The sequence below is a fragment of the Pogoniulus pusillus genome, chromosome 23, assembly GCF_015220805.1.
Source record: "Pogoniulus pusillus isolate bPogPus1 chromosome 23, bPogPus1.pri, whole genome shotgun sequence".
Lineage (NCBI taxonomy): Eukaryota > Metazoa > Chordata > Aves > Piciformes > Lybiidae > Pogoniulus > Pogoniulus pusillus.
Window position 1 is genome coordinate 9413244 of NC_087286.1, and position 17574 is coordinate 9430817.

General features: G+C 43.2%; 1 protein-coding gene across 4 annotated transcripts in view; it reads right to left on the reverse strand.

Annotated features, from left to right (window-relative positions):
• The window catches only part of MLLT10 (MLLT10 histone lysine methyltransferase DOT1L cofactor), a 124672-nt gene extending 108907 nt beyond the window's left edge, over nt 1-15765 (reverse strand). For 3 of the 4 annotated variants that reach the window (XM_064162523.1, XM_064162521.1, XM_064162522.1), the window contains exons 1-2: nt 14875-15443; nt 10998-11077 (exon numbers count right to left, since the gene is read on the reverse strand). In XM_064162523.1, coding sequence (XP_064018593.1) covers nt 10998-11077; nt 14875-15043 — 249 coding nt within the window. In that variant the 5' untranslated portion in view covers nt 15044-15443. Of the gene's footprint in view, nt 1-10997; nt 11078-14874; nt 15444-15749 lie in introns of those variants that run through there. The other variant, XM_064162520.1, reaches the window with a different exon arrangement.
• Nucleotides 15766-17574: the final 1809 nt, after the last annotated feature.

Consider the following 17574-nt stretch of genomic DNA (forward strand, 5'->3'; position numbering starts at 1 on the left):
ATTGCAGTAAATTCCCCAGGCACTGAACCAGATTCTCAAATGAGAAGCCTGCTGTATATTGATGGTGACAGTGTAATAAAGTTTGTCCTCACCCCAGAGCTACAATCTGGCAGCAGAGATGGCACACCTACCACTGAGACAAGGCACACTGTTAACACAGCCAACCCTGCCCCACCTTCCCTAAGCCTGAGGAGGTTTGACATACATTTTCACTAGTGGCAAAACCAGTTTAGGAGGTTCTCTTCTTCCACCACTCCCTCAGACGTTGATCCAGCTATTTGTAGAGCTGACCCTTAAACCAGTCAGTGGAGTGAAATCAATTTTTTCTCCCTGGTATTTTTACTTCAAGTTGTATTGTGGATGCACATAAAGCATAATCCCAGAATCAGCTGCGGAGGCACCACAAGCAGCAAGCCACAGGACTGCAGCTCTAACAAGTGAAGAGCCAGAAAACTTTTTCAGCAAACTTCACACAACTGAAAAAATGCAAATGATGACAGGACACTAAGCTGCAAAGAACTGAAACAGTCCTTTATGCAATAGAGTGAAACATGGCCTGGTTATCAGAGCTCAGTTTGAACTCATTTTTGTCTTGAATTTCTTTTAGGATTCAAGTCCATTAGGTCCTCTCTCATTAATACTCTGATGGCCACCCAGCAGATACTGGAAGTAGTCAAAAACAGGGGAGGCTTGTGCAGAAAGAGAAAGAAACATTTTTTTCTGTCATTATTAAAAAGAGTAGAAACAATTAAGAAGAAATAAAGAACAGCAAAATATAAATTTGAAAAAAAGAAAAAAGTGTGGAAGTGTCCACTACAAATATCCACCAGAAAGTTCCAAGACCAGAGGACCAAAAAAAGTGAAGGAGGAACTAAATAAATCCATCCTCAAATAATTAATTAGCTACAGTCTACCTTGGCTCTACTGCATTGTGGACCCAAGGTTTCTCCCTTAGTTTCAGTGAAATGCCTCTCCATTTCATTCAGGACTAAGAGCTATCTTCACAAGCAGAAAATAGTATCAGACAAATTTCAGTACTCCAGTCTTTTTGGTTAACCTAACAAATTTTCTACTGCAAGTGAAGGAAAGACCAACCAGGGCAGGAATAAATGTTCCTCAGCTGCTGTCTCAGATGAAAGTCAGAGGCCAACCACTTCAAAGATGTGGATGGGTGTGGTGGATGCTCCTGCACCCTTCCAGGAGACCTGCGAGCTTGACTGCCTCTGTGAAATGCCTGTAACACCAGTGCAGGCATCATGGGGATAAACTGGAGATTGATGTGAGCACAGGGCCATGATCTAATTGCAGTCACAGACACATGATGGGATGGCTTGTGTGACTGCAATACTGTCAGGGGTCGCTATGGACATTTTAGGGAAGATAGGCCAGCAAGGCACAGTGGTGGAGTCGTCCCTATGTGAGACTGCAACCGGAATGTATTGACTCCGCCTGCAAGAGGTGAAGAATGAGTGGCGAGCTTATGGGTAAGGAGGGGCAAAGTGTATTCTCAGCAAGTTTATCGATGACACAAAACTAGGAGTGGCTGTGCTGTCACTCAGGAGGTTCTCCTCCCCCTCAACTCTGCCCTACTAAGGCCACATCTGGAGTACTGTGTCTAGTTCTAGACTCCCCAGTTCAAGACAGACAAGGAACTACTGGCATTTAGCAGAAGCTACAAAAAAAGAGTGGACTGCAGCATCTCTCTTAGGAGAAAGGATGAGAAACCTGGGGCTGTTTAGCCTGCAGAAGAGCAACCTGAGAGCATATCTTCTCAATGCTGATCATTATCTAAAGGATGGAGTCAAGAGGTCACTTGATCTTAAGGAGACACTTCTTTACCTTTAGAGTGCCAAAGCCCTGGAGCAGGCTGCCCAGATAGGTCTTTTAAGTCTCCTTTTCTGGAGACTCCAAATGCATCTGGTCATTGTGATCCTGGGCAGCCTGCTCTAGGTGACCCTGCCTTAGCAAAGAGATTGGACGAGATGATCTCCAGGTCTCTTCCAACCCCCACTACTCTGTTATTCTGGAAAAGGCATAAAGACTACCTTACTCATTATGAAATGAGCAAGCACAAGACATAGTAGGTAGGGAAGAGAAACAGAAACACAGAAACAAGACTATACAAGTAAAAAAGGAGTAAAAAAAATAGTAGGGATATAGCACTATTTTTCCCTCAGGGTTCTGTGAATTTGGAGCAAGTTTCATACTGCATCATCTGCAGACATATATTATGTGCTATCTCTTGTAAAGAAAACAAAGGTCAAAGCACTCTTGTGCAAGTGATTTACCCAATTCTGCTCCAAGCTGGGCCAGCAAAACCATTCACCTGCATAACAACTGTCAACCAAGTGAAGTCCTGCAGGACTGAATTCCCAGCATTGCAATGAGGCAATAAACTCTGTGTGTCTCAATACGACCTGTTAATCTAACTAACACAAGAAGATCCACATCAGATTAAACAGAACACCATTTCTCCAAGTTAGCTGAGAAGTCAGGCTGCAGTTCCAGCTGACCTGCCTTCAGGCTCACTTTGCGCCAACAGAACTGCACACGGCTGCCCGAAGATGATCACTGGCTATTCCCTGCTGTGAACTTTCTACTTCTGTCCTTGCTCTGGGGAAGGCATTGATCTGATCCTATAGAAATCTTAATCAAACTAAAACTTATACACTTTCTTCTCTGCCAGACTACTTCTTTAAGTCACCTTTCAGAAGGCCATACCAACAACAGTGCCAGATAAAAAATGTACCGGGAACACAGGGCGCAAGGCAAGGATACATCCACCCTGCTCAGGAGGAGGCATCAGCTATGCTGGCTACAACTGAGGATGGAATTACAAGCAAGGGCCTAACAAAACAATAAATACCCAACACACAACTAACTCCCACACACTCCCTCAAAAAAAAAAAAAATCTAACCAACAAAACCAAAACAAACCACACCCCACGCCTGAAAGAAGCTAAGTACAATACAGCAGTAAATCAGACATCTTTCTTGGACCCAGACTCAAGCACAACAGGCCAGAGTTGGCCTCTCCCGGACATTCCTCTAGACAACGATGTTAACCAGTATCAGCCACACACAAAATGTTTAGTTCGCAAGTTGCTTTCCCCTCCCAGGCTGTACTACACTCAGCATGACATCTACACTTTCAGAATAGGAGGTTTATCCAAAGTACATTTTGATGACAGAACTTGTTTCATATTGCTTGACAAGAGGGGGGAAAAAAAGCAGCAGTATTTAACTGAAAGGCACAACTTTAAGAGACTGCAATACATGACCCTGAAAGTTATAAATAACAAAACAGCAAGCTACACAAAATGAGCATCACACTTCTTGAAACCTGACACTCAAATCTCTTTCAATCACTTCATCAACAGGAGTTAAAACCTGACAGACAAAACATTTTATTTTGCTGCTCCTGTGAACTATTAATCCAACAGCAAAGCGGTTAAATCTGTCTGGGTTGATTGTGAATTTTTGTTCACATTTTAGGAGAAGTGAACCCTGCACATACTCCATCAAATCCTTATTACTTGAAAATTAACCTAGGAGGAGAAAATTACCAGACAGAAGTAATTTCATTGCTTTACTTTTGAATTTCCTTCCCAACAGATGTATTTCCCCATCCTGCAGACTTCAAATATACTAGATAGTCTGCTATCCTACTATTTCAGATTACCCAAAGTATGTTAGTATGGGATAAAGATGTTTTAGAAGGGTAAAGACATCCATATGAGTAGTTATTTCAGTTAATAAAAACTAAATAATTTAATGCTGGCAGGCATATATCCATTGCTGTCAACAAAATAAAAGTACTGGGGAGGGAAAATAAAAGGCTATCTAGAAAAGAACTCTGGATACAAAGCTGATCACAAACCATGTCTGGAGTTTCAGTCACAATAATGCTGCACACACATCATCCTCACTGCACCTAACTAGCTGAGGTTCTTTATTCACTTTTGGATGAAAAGCTGTCTTTCAGCTCAAACATTTTTTGCTGTTTCATAGAGCCACAGAACTGTTTCAATTGGAAAAGACCTCTAAGAACATTAACTCCAACCATCAACCTAACACCACCATGGCTACTAAAACATTTATCCTTCCTTTCCTCCAAAAAGTGTCAAATTAGTATTCCATCTTCTCCAGAGAGAAGTCTTTCATTTTCTCATCTTCCTTCTATACTTTTCTGTCTGTGTCCCACTTTTCCCTGGTGTTTTTGCCCATTTCTCTGAGGGGCTGGTGTGGGGGAAAAAGTAGTCCTGAAAACCCACCACATAAACATTGGAATGATAATACTGAAAATTTTTTAAAAATCTGCTTTTCCTTTAAATAAACCTGGGGAAAAAAAAGGTAGTCATTTTAGTGGTTAGTTTGTGTCAGATTCAGGTAAATATGGTCCCAAACAATCAATGTAAATACAGCACCATATTACAAGGACATTTACAGAAAAAGCACACTAATTACACCACAGACAATTAGATGATACTTAACAGAAAATTTAACTCCAATTCAACTAGACAGCATCTGCATAAGGACAAACAAATGCCTTGGAGCCTACAAATAAAGCTTTTGCAAGATTAAACCACCAGAATAAGAAAAATCTAGATATATTTGCAGAGTGGGGCAAACTTAGGAACTTAGTGGGCAACTTAGATCTTGGTATAAATGCTATCAATAGATGAGAATGCAAAGGCAGCTAACACAGACAGGGACCCAGTGACAGGATGCATACCAGACTGACCATGTCTACAGCTGCCTGTAGCAATAACTGAGCCCAGCCCCCAGAACCCAGTGACATCTCATCTTTCCATTCATCCATTCAAACCACCCTAGAGTCACAGAATCATTTTAGTTGGAAAAGACCTTTAAGATCAGATCTAACCATTCTTTCACTCTTCCAAGGCTGGTGCTAAACCATGTCCCTCAGCACCATACCTCTGCCTTGTTGAAACACCTCCAGGGATGGGGATTCAACCACATCCCTGGGCAGCCTGTGCCAGCAGCTGCAAACCCTTTCAGTCAAGAAGCATCCTCTTGTCTCCAACCTATATCTTCCCTGGTGCAGCTTGAAGCCATTTCTACTCATCCTATCCTTTGCCACTAAGGAGAAGAAATCAACGCCCACCTGAATCCAACCTCCTTTTTTCAGGGAGTTGCAGAGAGCCATGAGGTCTCCCTTCAGCCTCCTCTTCTCCAGATTAAACAACCCCAGGTCTTCCAGATGCTCCTCACCAGATCTGTTCTCCAGACCCTTCACCAGCTTTGCTGCCCTTCTCTGGACATGCTCCAGCCAGCCCCTCCATGTGTTTCTTGGAGTGAGATAGTTTGTGACCATGCAAGTACTTGAAGAAATCAGTAATTAGCTAATTCCACAATTTTTCAACCAAGGTATCTGAAGAAAAGCAAAATAAAGTCCCAGTGTTTCCAACCTAAGAGTTGCACCAGACTCCAGTATTTATAAGCCACAGTGAAGAACCAACAGCAATCAAAAGATCTTCTGCCACTTTCCAGAATCCCCAACTGGTTGACACCACTAATAGAGCAAAGGAACGCAGGCTGTCAGCACTTCTCTTGGAAAGTGCTATGTTCTGCAACTTGACAACTTAAGAAATTAAGTCATCTCCATCTTCAAATAATCATTTCTTGATGCTGACAAATTTGCCAAATCCCTGCCCCATCTCTATTCAGTCATCTGTCCCAGGAGAAGGAGAAAAGTTTTTTAAAAGCAGACAGTTGACAAGTAAAAGAAAAACAGACTGACTACCCGAAGCATTTTGGGTTTTATACCTGGATAAATTAAAGAGACTCAACCTAGTTCTCTTTATCAAGGAATCAGATAAAAATATATGCAGATTCAGTTAGCTCTGTCAAAAACATCCACTATAGATAATAAATTTACAGACTATGACAGGAAGATTAGAGGCATTCAATGTGCAAATCAGTATTCTTCCAAGGCCATCCAGCCAGTACGTACTACAGGTGACATTTAGTCATACTTTTACTCAGTACATGTAAGGCAACTAGAGAGAATGCAGAGCACACACTGTAACATAGTGATAACACACACCAGTTATCAAACCCCAGCCACTTCAGCTTCACAAAGCCATAAATCTCCTACTGTATATTTAGAACTAGTAAATCCTGCTGGATGTTGCAGAGTTCCAAATTATCAACATACACAATCATTAATGAAAAGCATCAGAAGACTCTGAGAAGGCTATGGAGAGCCACAAAAAAGAGCAGAGTGCTGGAGTACCTCTGCTACGAACCCAGGCTGAGAGAATTGGGATTGTCCAGCCTGGAAAAGAGGTTACTTCCATGGAGACTTAGAGCAGCCTTCCAGTATTAGAATAGGGCTGTAGGAGAGCTGGAGAGGGACTTTTCACAAAGGTAGGTAGCGACAGGACAAGGAGCAATGGCTTCACACTGGAAGAAGCTTGATTTAGATTAAATGTGAGGAAGAAGTTCTTCCCCCTGAGGTTGCTCAGAGAACTTACAGAAGCTTCAATTGTCCAAAACCAGGAGGATGAGGCCTTGAGCAACCTAGTCTAGCAGGAGGTGTCCCTGCCCATGGCAAGGCGTGGAAGTAAGTTATCTTCAGGGTTCCTTCCAATCCAAATGATTCTGTTCCGCAGTCACAGCCCAGAAGAAAAATCACATCCTGGGCTGCATCAAAAGACACACTGCCAGCAAATCCAGAAAGGTGATTCTGCCACTTTGCTCTGGTGAGATCTCACCTGGAGCACTGTGTTCAGGTCTGGAGCCCTCAATACAGGAAGGACACGGACCTGATGGAGCAGGTCCAGGAGAAGCATCTCTGCTATGAGGACAAACTGAGGAAGCTGGAGGTGTTCAGCCTGGAGAAGAAGAGGCTCTGGGAAGACCTAACAGCAGTGGTCCAGTACATTAAGGATGCTGTTTATAAAGACTATTTACAAAGGCTGCAGTGACAGGACGAGAGCAATGGGTTCAAACTACAGCAGAGCATATTTAGATTGGACATTAGAAACAAGTTCTTTACTATGAGGGTGGTGGAACACTGGAATAGGTTGCCCAGGGAAGTAGTTAGAGCCCCATCCCTGAAGATATTCAAAGTGAGGCTTGACAAGGCTCTGAGCAACCTGATCTAGTTGAGAATGTCCCTGCTGACTGCAGAGGACACTGGATTGGATGACCTTTGGAAGTTCCTTCCAACCCACATCATTCTATGAAACAGAGTTCATAGACTTCAGTTACACTAGATTCCAATGAGAACCTGGAGAATGCTATCTCTAACCTTAGGTCACTAGCTCCACATGGAGTCACAGCTCCCTCAAGACATTCCCTAGGACTGAAAAACAGGTGGCTTTATTAGACAAGCCACAGCATCACATGAACATGCCAGTTCATTTCTGAACCACTGCTGCATATAATTTCCTAAGCCACCTTATTAAAAACAAACACCACTAAAAATGCCAAGGGGAAAATCTACCACCTGTACAAGGTTAGAGGAACATGCACCACATCCAGACTGAATCTTCCAGAAGCAATAGCAAGCTGTAATACACAGTGAAGCAGATCAACAGCATGGTAATTCCTTCGCAACATAAGCAATCTAACTTCACATGTACACTTGAGTTGTGCTTCAGGTAGTAAAAATTCCTAGGACTTGTAACACTGAAGTTCAGTACTGAGATCTCCTGGTCCCACTGAGCTGAGCTGAATTCACCAGGACCAACCTCTACACATAGCCAGTAAGTATGACCAAGCTAACTTTGTGGAGATGCTGTATGTCTCTGAGCTGCCTGCTATCTCCAGCACATGGATTATGCCAGCACCTTAATGATAAGCAAGACTACTAGAAGCTTGCAATAAACCATAAGCACATTGTCTATTTATACCCTGCTACATCCAAAAATAAACCATTCTTAAAATAAGATCATCAAGAAAGATGTTTGGCACATAACAGGACGATGAGGATCAAAAAGGGTTTTGGAACAAGTTGTGCTACAATTCCTAAGCTTAAGTTTCTCTAATCTCTCTCTGGATACCAGCACTACTAGTCCAAAAATATACGCACCATCTAGCTGCTCAACACAGGACTCAAAGTCTTTTACATACTATTCCATACATCCTCATACAGATCCAAAGATTACTTTTTCCTAAATCAACACCTATTGGCTCTGCTTTCTGGCAGAAAAGTTCAAGTACACCTGAAGACATCAAAAGAGCAGGGTAATAGCAGCCAGTGCTGACACAGGAAAAACTGGGAGCATTTGCTATTCACCTAGAAGAGATTCACTTTCCAAGGTCACCACAGGTCAGCTAAAACAAACGAGCTGATTTAGGGGAAGCTGAACCTTTTCAAGCACTAGTCAAAAATATACACACTGATAGTAAGAAGTGCATGCTGAGATTTGTTATGTACTACTTATGCATGATTATATCAGCCACCTCAATATGTCCACTATTCAAACTCCAGGCTTAAAAAAATACACATAAAAGCACAGTTTCTCTCACATGTGAAAACACAACCTTGCTAGACTCAAGACTCACGACTTGTCAGGTGCAGGACAGTGCTTTCCAACTATTGACCATTTCAAACCCATGCTACTGGCTACCACCTATCACCAATGCAGAAGTCAACCAGCCAGGAGGCTTGCATGGCTGCAAAACATCAGCCACTGCTTTCACTGACAAGCAGCATATGCCAGCTGAGTTGCACCTCGCAGAATAAAGGTAGGATAGAAAACGTATGGGTATAGCAGTTGAAAGCATATGGGAATCCAACTACTCTAACCTGCTGTGAAGCAGAGGTCTCTGCTCACCCAACTACTTGAGTTACAAGCTGTTGAGTTATTGCTCCTGGGTTATGAGCTCCATGCTCTATTTCTTTCAGTTCTGAAAGCAAGACTAACATTAGGGCAAGCAATTAAACCTCATCTCTTATCAGAATGGGTTGATTTGTCCACTAACTGCAGCTTAAAAAAAGAAAACACGGAACAAGCAACATCCAAAACTACACAATGCAGACAGCATCAGCAGGGAAAAAAATACACCTTGAGTGCAAGACTTAGGTGTTTCTGAAGACTATAACTAAGTCAGTAGAAGCATGTAATACAGTTACTTAATTCTGATTTTGTTTCTAGACAAAGTCTAACAGAAAAAAATAAGCTTTGGTCTCCTACAGTGATAAGGAGGTTTCTGTTTGCAAGTATGTGCATTAAAACTTCTGTGTCTGATAAACCAGTTACAACGAAGTTCCAGTTTTCACACTGAAGCCAGGGCTTCAGTTTAGTTTCTGAATGTTAAGGGCTGATTCAAGACACCCCGGAGACAGTCACCATGTTTCTAAGTCACTAAACCTCAACTGTCAGCAACCTGTTTTCTCTCATATGCAGTTAGTTTGACTCAAGAACCACTTACAGCTACACTGCATTACACATGGGGAAAGATTTTTATTTTCAAAACAAGATCACTTAGCAGCTTGTTGTACTGTACCTTAAACAGACCCTGAGAGGTGTAAACAAGAACACAACACACTGGGCAGAGAAATCAGTGAAGTTTATCACTATTCCTTCTTCAAACTGCACAGAAAAGCACTATAACACCTATCAAAGCTATTCCCTCTGGTAAACTCAAGAAGCTATTAGAAGGCAGTGAGAACTCTTGTATTTTAGAACTCAGTACAGATCGTTCCTTGTGTCAGAAGCCAGGAATAACTATATCCTAAATCCTGATGAGAACTGTGTATCACACACCAGAAACATCCACCTCCTAGCCAGCATCTCTCTTTTCCCTCTCCTCTGTACTTTGTTGTCAAACTGTATCAAACTCAGCAACGTTAAAAAGTGCTGCTCTCAAAACTTTCTGTCACTGACAGTCTTCTCAGGATAAAAGAGAACCAACTTTTCTCTAAAAAGCATGGTAGGTTTGCTTTTCTGTTGACAAGCATTTGGAGAGCACATGGAAATCAATTCCTTCTTGCTCCCACCACAACAGGTCTGCTTTGGAAGGAGTAACAGTGTCTGAGTCACAAATGGAAGCACTAGTGCCAAGTTGGGAAAAAGTAGAGGAACAAGGTTCTTCAGACCTGTGCCAAAATTCACACCACATGAAGTCATCCTACCATTTCTCTAGTACTTCGTATTAGAACAGGAAATAGGGGCAGCAAACAGCTCATGTAAACGCCCTGCCACTCACTCAGAGTAACTGAAAATTTGGTCTGAGGCTCTTCCATTTGTTGTTAGAAACAATTTGATCACTGCCCTAACATGCGGCACCACCTTCTCTTCCAACTTTCACATGAAAAATGTTTTCAGAGCCGAAGGAACGGTTTTGGCTTTGTCAATACTCTCATTTCATCTTTTTTCTGGAAGACAGACTGGAAAGTGCCAAGTAGTGACAGTGGTGATTCTCTTTTTCTAAAAATGCCTGCTGTCAAGCTGCTTGACCTAGTAACACACAAGTCTGACCAAAAAATAACATCATGGAATCAAGAAGGGGGAGGAAAAAAAAGTACATTAGGGTTTTCTATTGTTGTTCAGATGGATTATCTGAATCCCCAGCATCTACCATAAAACATCAAAAAGAGAAAAAAAATAGATTCTTAAATTAAGAACACTACTTATTGATGAAGTATTCCTGGACTGAAGCTTTCAAGTGGCAATCTAAAGTTGCAGTAAAAGAAAATTTGACAGAGATTTTATCTTCTCCCCCTACCTAGGGGTGACAAAATTACGAAACCCATGTCACAGGTAAAACAAAATAATATTCCAAAGAGCTGGGAGGGGAAATTAAAAAAAAAAAAATCAAACACACACAGCCCACAAAAATTATCAGAATAGTCAGTGACATGTTTCCACTTAAAAAGATGAACCAAATTCTCTCTACATGGCATTTAGATGGAATTATGACAAAAAGCGAAGTTATTTTCTACTATTACTGATATATCTGAGCAAATATTACCCACACAAGCACTGTAACTATCATTACTTAATAAACAAAGCACATACCACTCTGGCTGCTCTTTCCTGAGATTCACACTTCCTGCAAAACCAAGGTCCAGTGGGTACTTGAACAATTCCATAGCAAGCTGTTTGGAACAAGACAAGACATTTCAGCAAACATAAGCAGCACTACAGTACTACTGATTGTTATAAAACAAACCAAATAAAAAGCTATAAAAAGCTTTGTATTAGTTAATCTCACATCATTTCAGCAAATCAAATGAGTATCTCTATATTGCACAGCAAGTCCTACTGCAATGTTACTGGAAATGAAGTACAGCAAGCTTCCACTTCAGAATTTATGCAAAATCTGATAAATAAAAAAAGAATCTTATTAGCAAGTAATATAACCACTTAAAAGCAGGAATGTTTTGTAGTTGATCTGTTTTGCTGTTTCTTTACCAGCAAAGCAGGTAGAACTTCAGAACAACAAATACTCAACCATTTATAGTAAAGTTTTAAGAGAAAAATAGAAGCAACTGACAAATCTAAGTTGGTCACACGACATTCGTACGCTCAGCTACTATCAAGTTCTCTTTATAAGCAGAATAGCTGGTCTGAAGTGGAAAAATAAACTAAACAAAGACACAAAGTTTGCTTTGGCCCTCATGAAAATTCACCTGGAGCTGTAAATACAAACTGAACATCAGGGCTAGGTTAGCTGCAGCTACAGCCAGGTTGCAACACAAATTCTTAGGAAAAAGATTTTGAGACATGCAGATTTCTCTGTAAGGTAGTCATCTGTTTTTTAACTGAATGTATTAAAAAAAGAGTGTGATAAGAAAATCCACAAAGAGTTTACTAATCTGGCAGTATTTTTTCATGTTTGAAAGGCACAGATCCAGAAACTAAGAACTGCTCAGGGAACAAAACCACAAGAACACAAGTGCTGGGGGTATATTCTAGTATCTGTATGGATTTAATGACCAGTAACAATCAAAAGTTCCTATATTTTCCTCAAAATGTAATCTTGAATTTGACATCATAGTTTTGCTGTCTCAATTTCCAACAAACACTTGTTACTTAGATATGATAATCTGGGTTTAGCGTGTAACTGAAAAGAAAAAAGAAAGGTAAATTAATGGTTAAGACAAAAGATGAGATTAAATTACTATATACACAAAAAAAAAGTGAGTTTGTGTTAGTTTGAAATTAAAAAAGCACACAATAATGCAGTAGTATTATAAAAACCATCTGGCTAATACACTTTTCCTCTATGAAGGAAAAGCAATGAAATAATTTCCTATTATACACACACATGTAGTCACACTAAGACTATATGCTGATGAATACTGTCAGATCAAGCTATCTTGACAAGCCCTTTCTGATGTACAATAAAGCTTTTTTTTCCAGAGAAGTTGTGGAGACTCCAAGTCTGGAAGCGTTCAAAGTCAGGTTGGATAGGCCTTGAGCAGCCTGGTCTAGTAGGAGGTGTCCCTGTCCATGCGTCCATGGAAGGAGGTTGGAACTAGACGTCTTTAAGGTCCCTTCTAACCCAAACCATTCTATGACTCTACAAAGAAACATCTTGTTTACATTGCATCTCCATTAACCACAGACAATGGGGACTTTGCCTTCCTCTTTAGCAATTAAGAGGAGGATTTTCAATGTGCAATCACACATTCAGTAAGAAACTAACTGCAGAACGCAACTCAGGGGCAGGCCTGGCAATGGGATCCAAAGGCAACAGAAGTTAGGTAAAGACCAAAGATGAGGTGACAAACTTCTGTCATTGCAAATGTAACAGAGTACAAGCAGAGCCTGAAAGAGTCCACTACAGCTCTGTGCTCTGATACATTGTGATTTTTTTGTGTATGTTCTACGACTTCCTTTGGTTTATACTTCCACTACTATACAAAGTTTGTATAAACACTGAGGAGATTCTGTCCTCCACAACTTGCCAATGACTAAGCACTTGAAAAGAACTTTCTTCTGAACTAAAAATAATTATAATAACAACAAAATGCAGTTAATAAAGTCTCACAAGAAATAGCACTGTCTGAACTTCAAACCAGTAACTTTAACCATAAAGACTACTACTTTTACTACAGAAAGTCCACAAAGAGAGTACACATGCTTCCTCTACGACCTTCACTCACATGAGACATCAAATGCAAAACATAAAACATCAATGCCACAGTAAATCAAAACACACAGTTCCTCTCCTCTTAAGACATATACACAGCATCTGGATTCAGGAGAAACAGTACTCTGCACACTTCCTGCCAGATTCAAATTCAGATTTGGACTTGACCTTAAAAAGTAAAAGACGTTCAATATTCTTGAATCCAATTTACTGAAGCCCGTGGCTATATCAGGAATACTTCCTCAACCTGACTCTTGTCTATTATTTCAGCTCAAGCTGCTACTATGGTTAAAGTTCTTTCACTGAAAATACTAGCACAGATCTGGATGCAAAGGAAAATGCTCAAGACAACACAAAAGTAATAGCTGGTTCAGATGCTACTTCTAAAAGTAATCATGTTTTAGAGTTCTTCTCCATGATCCTAGGATTCCACAAAAGCAGAGTTAACTTCCTAATTAACATCACTAAGCCCTTAAGACAACATAAAAATCGTTCTAAACCAGGCCAACTTCACAGATCTTGCCAGATCACTTCCACATTCAACCCAACAAGAATAACTGAATTCCTTCTCGGATCTCCTTAAACTAATTTCTCACCATTTCTTGTTAAGTTTACAAAGGAACATATACCTGAAACAGTTACTCTATCGTCTTCAGCACGATTTAAGACCAAGCATGAGACACATATTTAGCAGCATTTTCATGTGCATTAAGCATTGAGACTGATGAGCTGGATTTAGGACTTTCTGTCTCCCCCAATGTATTCACCACCCAGAGTGAGTCAAAGAGCAGTCACAGAGTTTATATGCCACTCCAGAGTTGAAACAGAAAAGCTACCATCCTATTCCTTATTGGTGCCACCATAAAGCGAAAGTCACCCCAACTTCCTCTCTTAGAGTGTAAGCAGCAGAATCCAGTCTCTTCCTCTGCTCTCACTAGGGTCAACCACTGACAGAGACAAACCAGTCACACATAGAGGGAATATGCCAGCTCCTGAGCCAAGCTGGAAACCAACCAACCAGCCTCCACTAATCCTAACAAATCCAGCATCAGCCACTCCGACTAGCACCCTCCCTCTGCAGAACCACAACAGGAAGTCTCTTCATCTACCAGGAAACGTGAACCAAATGACATTCAAGGAAAGGCAGGCAGGAGGAGAAATCACATGACAACTAAGACTTTTCTACACACTTCTCTCTTGCGATCCTAAGCTCTCCTGGCCCACTGGCCCCTCAAATACATTTTTCCAACTTGAGAAAGGCACAGACAACGGGAATCGAGTAGAGTAAGAAAGAAATGCATCAACGACTGCCACAACAGAAATTAATAAGAAGTTCAGCAAATAAGGAAAAGAGGTTTTAGCAGTCTTTGGGCTGCTGCTGTGGAGGCTGTTAAGCGTGTGCAACGGCCGAGTTGATAGCACAGGCACGGAAACAGCAGGAAAAGAGGAGGGAGAGGGAAAAAAGAACTTTTTTTTTTCTTTCTCGTAGCCATTACATAGAAGTCATAATACGGCAAGCCTCACATGGAGGGAAAAAAAACCAGACAGACCGGTAGAGAATGAAATGACAGATCAGGACAGGCGAGAAAGCACGTAGCCCTAGAAAACGAGTAACAAGCTTCCTGGGTGACAAGAAGGAGCTGGGAGCGGGAAGCAAGAGAAGAAGGAAAAAAATGGGCAAGAAGGCCAGGTAAGAGAATGGAGGAAGGCCCAAGAAAGGAGAATAGGAAACACTAAGAAGGAAGTAGCGAGGCGAAGGAGCTGAACAGGTGAGCTGGCACTCCCCTGCCTACTCACCTTGATGCACTGCGACATTGCAGCCGTGCCCGTCGCAGTAGACAAGCGGGTTCTCGGCCCAGCCCCTCTCGTCGGAGCACACGCAGCAGCCGCCGATCATCTCCTTCATGCTATTGGAGAACTCGCCCTCCAGTGACACAGGCAGCAGCAACGGCTCGCTAGAGACCATCTAAGGGTTAAAAACACCGTCGTCAACACCACCCACGCACACCGCACGCTCTACCCCCTGCCTGCCCCCCTCCCCCGGCGGTGTCTCCCCTCAGTCACTCAGCCGCCGCCGCCGCCACTGCCGCCACGGCAATGATTTAGGGCCCATGACCGCGGGCTGAAAGCCTCCGCTCGCCCCCGCCCGACCAACCGGCCAGGCCGTTTCAAGTCACGCAAAACAGGCAGGCAGGCAGGGGCGACCCGGCGGCAGCACACTGAGGAAGACACCCCGCAAGCAGGGGCAGACAGGCGAGGGGAGTGCGGCCGGCGCGCAGGCGTAGTGCGCGCCCCCGCGGGGCAGGCCCGGGCCTGGGCCTCCTCGCGATGCTTCGCGAGCCGCCCCACGGAACGTGCGCGCCGGCTGAGCGCGCGCCGCCGCCCTCCCTCCCTCCCCTCCCCTCCTCCCAACGGCCCTAACGGCCGCGCCCAGGGAGCGTGCGCGGCGCCTGGCCCCCGCGCGGCCCGGCGGAGCCGCAGGGCACCTGGTGGCGCAGCCCCAGCTCGGGCACCCACCTCGGGCTGCTGCCTCTCTCCGGCCCCCGGGCGAGACGTTCCACCCCCCGCCTGCCCCTCACCCCCACACACAGAGGGCCCGCGGCCGGCCTAATCCTAGAGCGCTCCGTATGGAGGAGCACAGCCCATGTGGAATCGCCTCCCCGCCCCAGTACCGGAGAGCTGTGGCCGGGCTGGTTGCTGCCCCCCTCCCCTCGGGCGGCGGGGGGAGGCGGCGGACATGCGCCCCGCTCCCGCCCGCGCTGTCACTCTGCTCGTGCCCCCCTCAGGAAGGCTGCTGGGCTCGCCCGTTCCCGCCCTGCTGCCTCCCCGCAGAAATCATTTTTACTATCTTGTTTATTTTCCCCCTGATGTGGCCGCAGGACTAATGCATTCCCGCGCCCAACTTTTATGATCCTGTTTATATCCCCGCGGCGTGCCTGCAGCACTAATGCATTCTCGCCATTACGCCGCTTCCCTGCCCCTCACCTCAACTTTTACTATTTTGTTTATTTTCCCTCCGATGGGGGCTGCAAAACTAATGCATTATTAATCCCGTTCTTTCTCCTTTCGCCCTCCCCCTTCCCAAAACTCTCGGTGTGGACGCGGCACGACGCAGCCACCGCAGCCAGAGGGATGCTGAGGGGAGAGCTGACAAATGGAGACCCCAGGGCGGCCACGGGCAGACAAAACCCAACGTGCTCCTCCTCAGCACCGCTTTCCCTACCTTTGCTGGGAGGTGGCTACGCCTGCCTCTCTAGAAGCTAGGCGTTTAGGGGTTCTTAGTAAACAATTCTGCTGTATCTCTTAATTAAAGGGGAGAGGGGAAAAAATAAAAGCAACAAAAAAAGAGAGGGGTGGGGAGGAGCGAGCTGAGGTGGTCAGCAGAGAGGCAAATCTCAGGGTATTCAGTTCTCCATTGTAAGCAGGTATGCCTGTAGCAGAAGGAACTAATTGTGCCGATTGTTAGGAGCTCGGAGAAATTAAACGCAGCCTTGCAAAATTCTGCTCACTTGCTGGCCCCAGGGCCAGCAATTCATTTATTTATTTATTTATCTGTTTAGCACTGGGCAAGGAAGACACAATTGATTTATTTTCATTATCATGCTAAAAGGCGGGGAAGCGGAATTTGCTCATGGACTATATTTTTCATGACGATTTTGCGAGGCCAGCTGTGTTGATCTGGTATCTGTACAAATCACTACTGAATTATGTACATTCCTGGACGTGTCACTACCTAGACCTATGTGTGTATATATATATATATATATGCAGGTTGTATTTCATACGCTGTTAACTAATAAAACATCTGCACTTGTGTACAGGAGGATGAAGAACTGCTGCATGGAAGAGAGAGGTGGGATGTGCACAACTCCCTAACCCCTAGAGACATCCCAGTCTGTAGTTTGTATGCAGGGTATCTTAAGTCAAGCTCTTTGCTCTCCTTGAAAGTTTGGAGTGAAATTATTTAGACGGAGGTCGAATGAAGAGCAGGAAAGGGGAAAAAAATAAAGGAATGCTGACAGTAGCTTCCCAGAAGAAGGAAGGCCCAGCCAAAGACACAATTAACACAGCCAGCTGAGAGACATTCTATATGTTTCTCTGTAAATGTATGTTCCAATATCCTTGGGAAGTTTAGGAATCTTTAAGGCAGATGTAAAAAATTGAGGTGGGTAGGACTGGGGTGTAGCACGTTTCACTTTTGTGTAAAATAACATGGAGATTGAGTTGAAACAAACAAAAAACAAACCCCACCCCACACTCAAATGTCCTGTTCTCCCCACCAAAAAAAAAAAACCCAAATCTGAACATAAAACTATTTATGTACTAAAACATACTTACAATGCTATTTTTATTGCTTTTACAGCTTGTAAAAATACTCTGAAAATTGCAGGTGCCAGCAATTACTTTGTAAGGAAATAAAGCAATGAATATATGCCGGGGTTTTGAGGAGGAAAAAAAAAACAACAAGGAAACAAAACCAAAACACAAATTATTTGA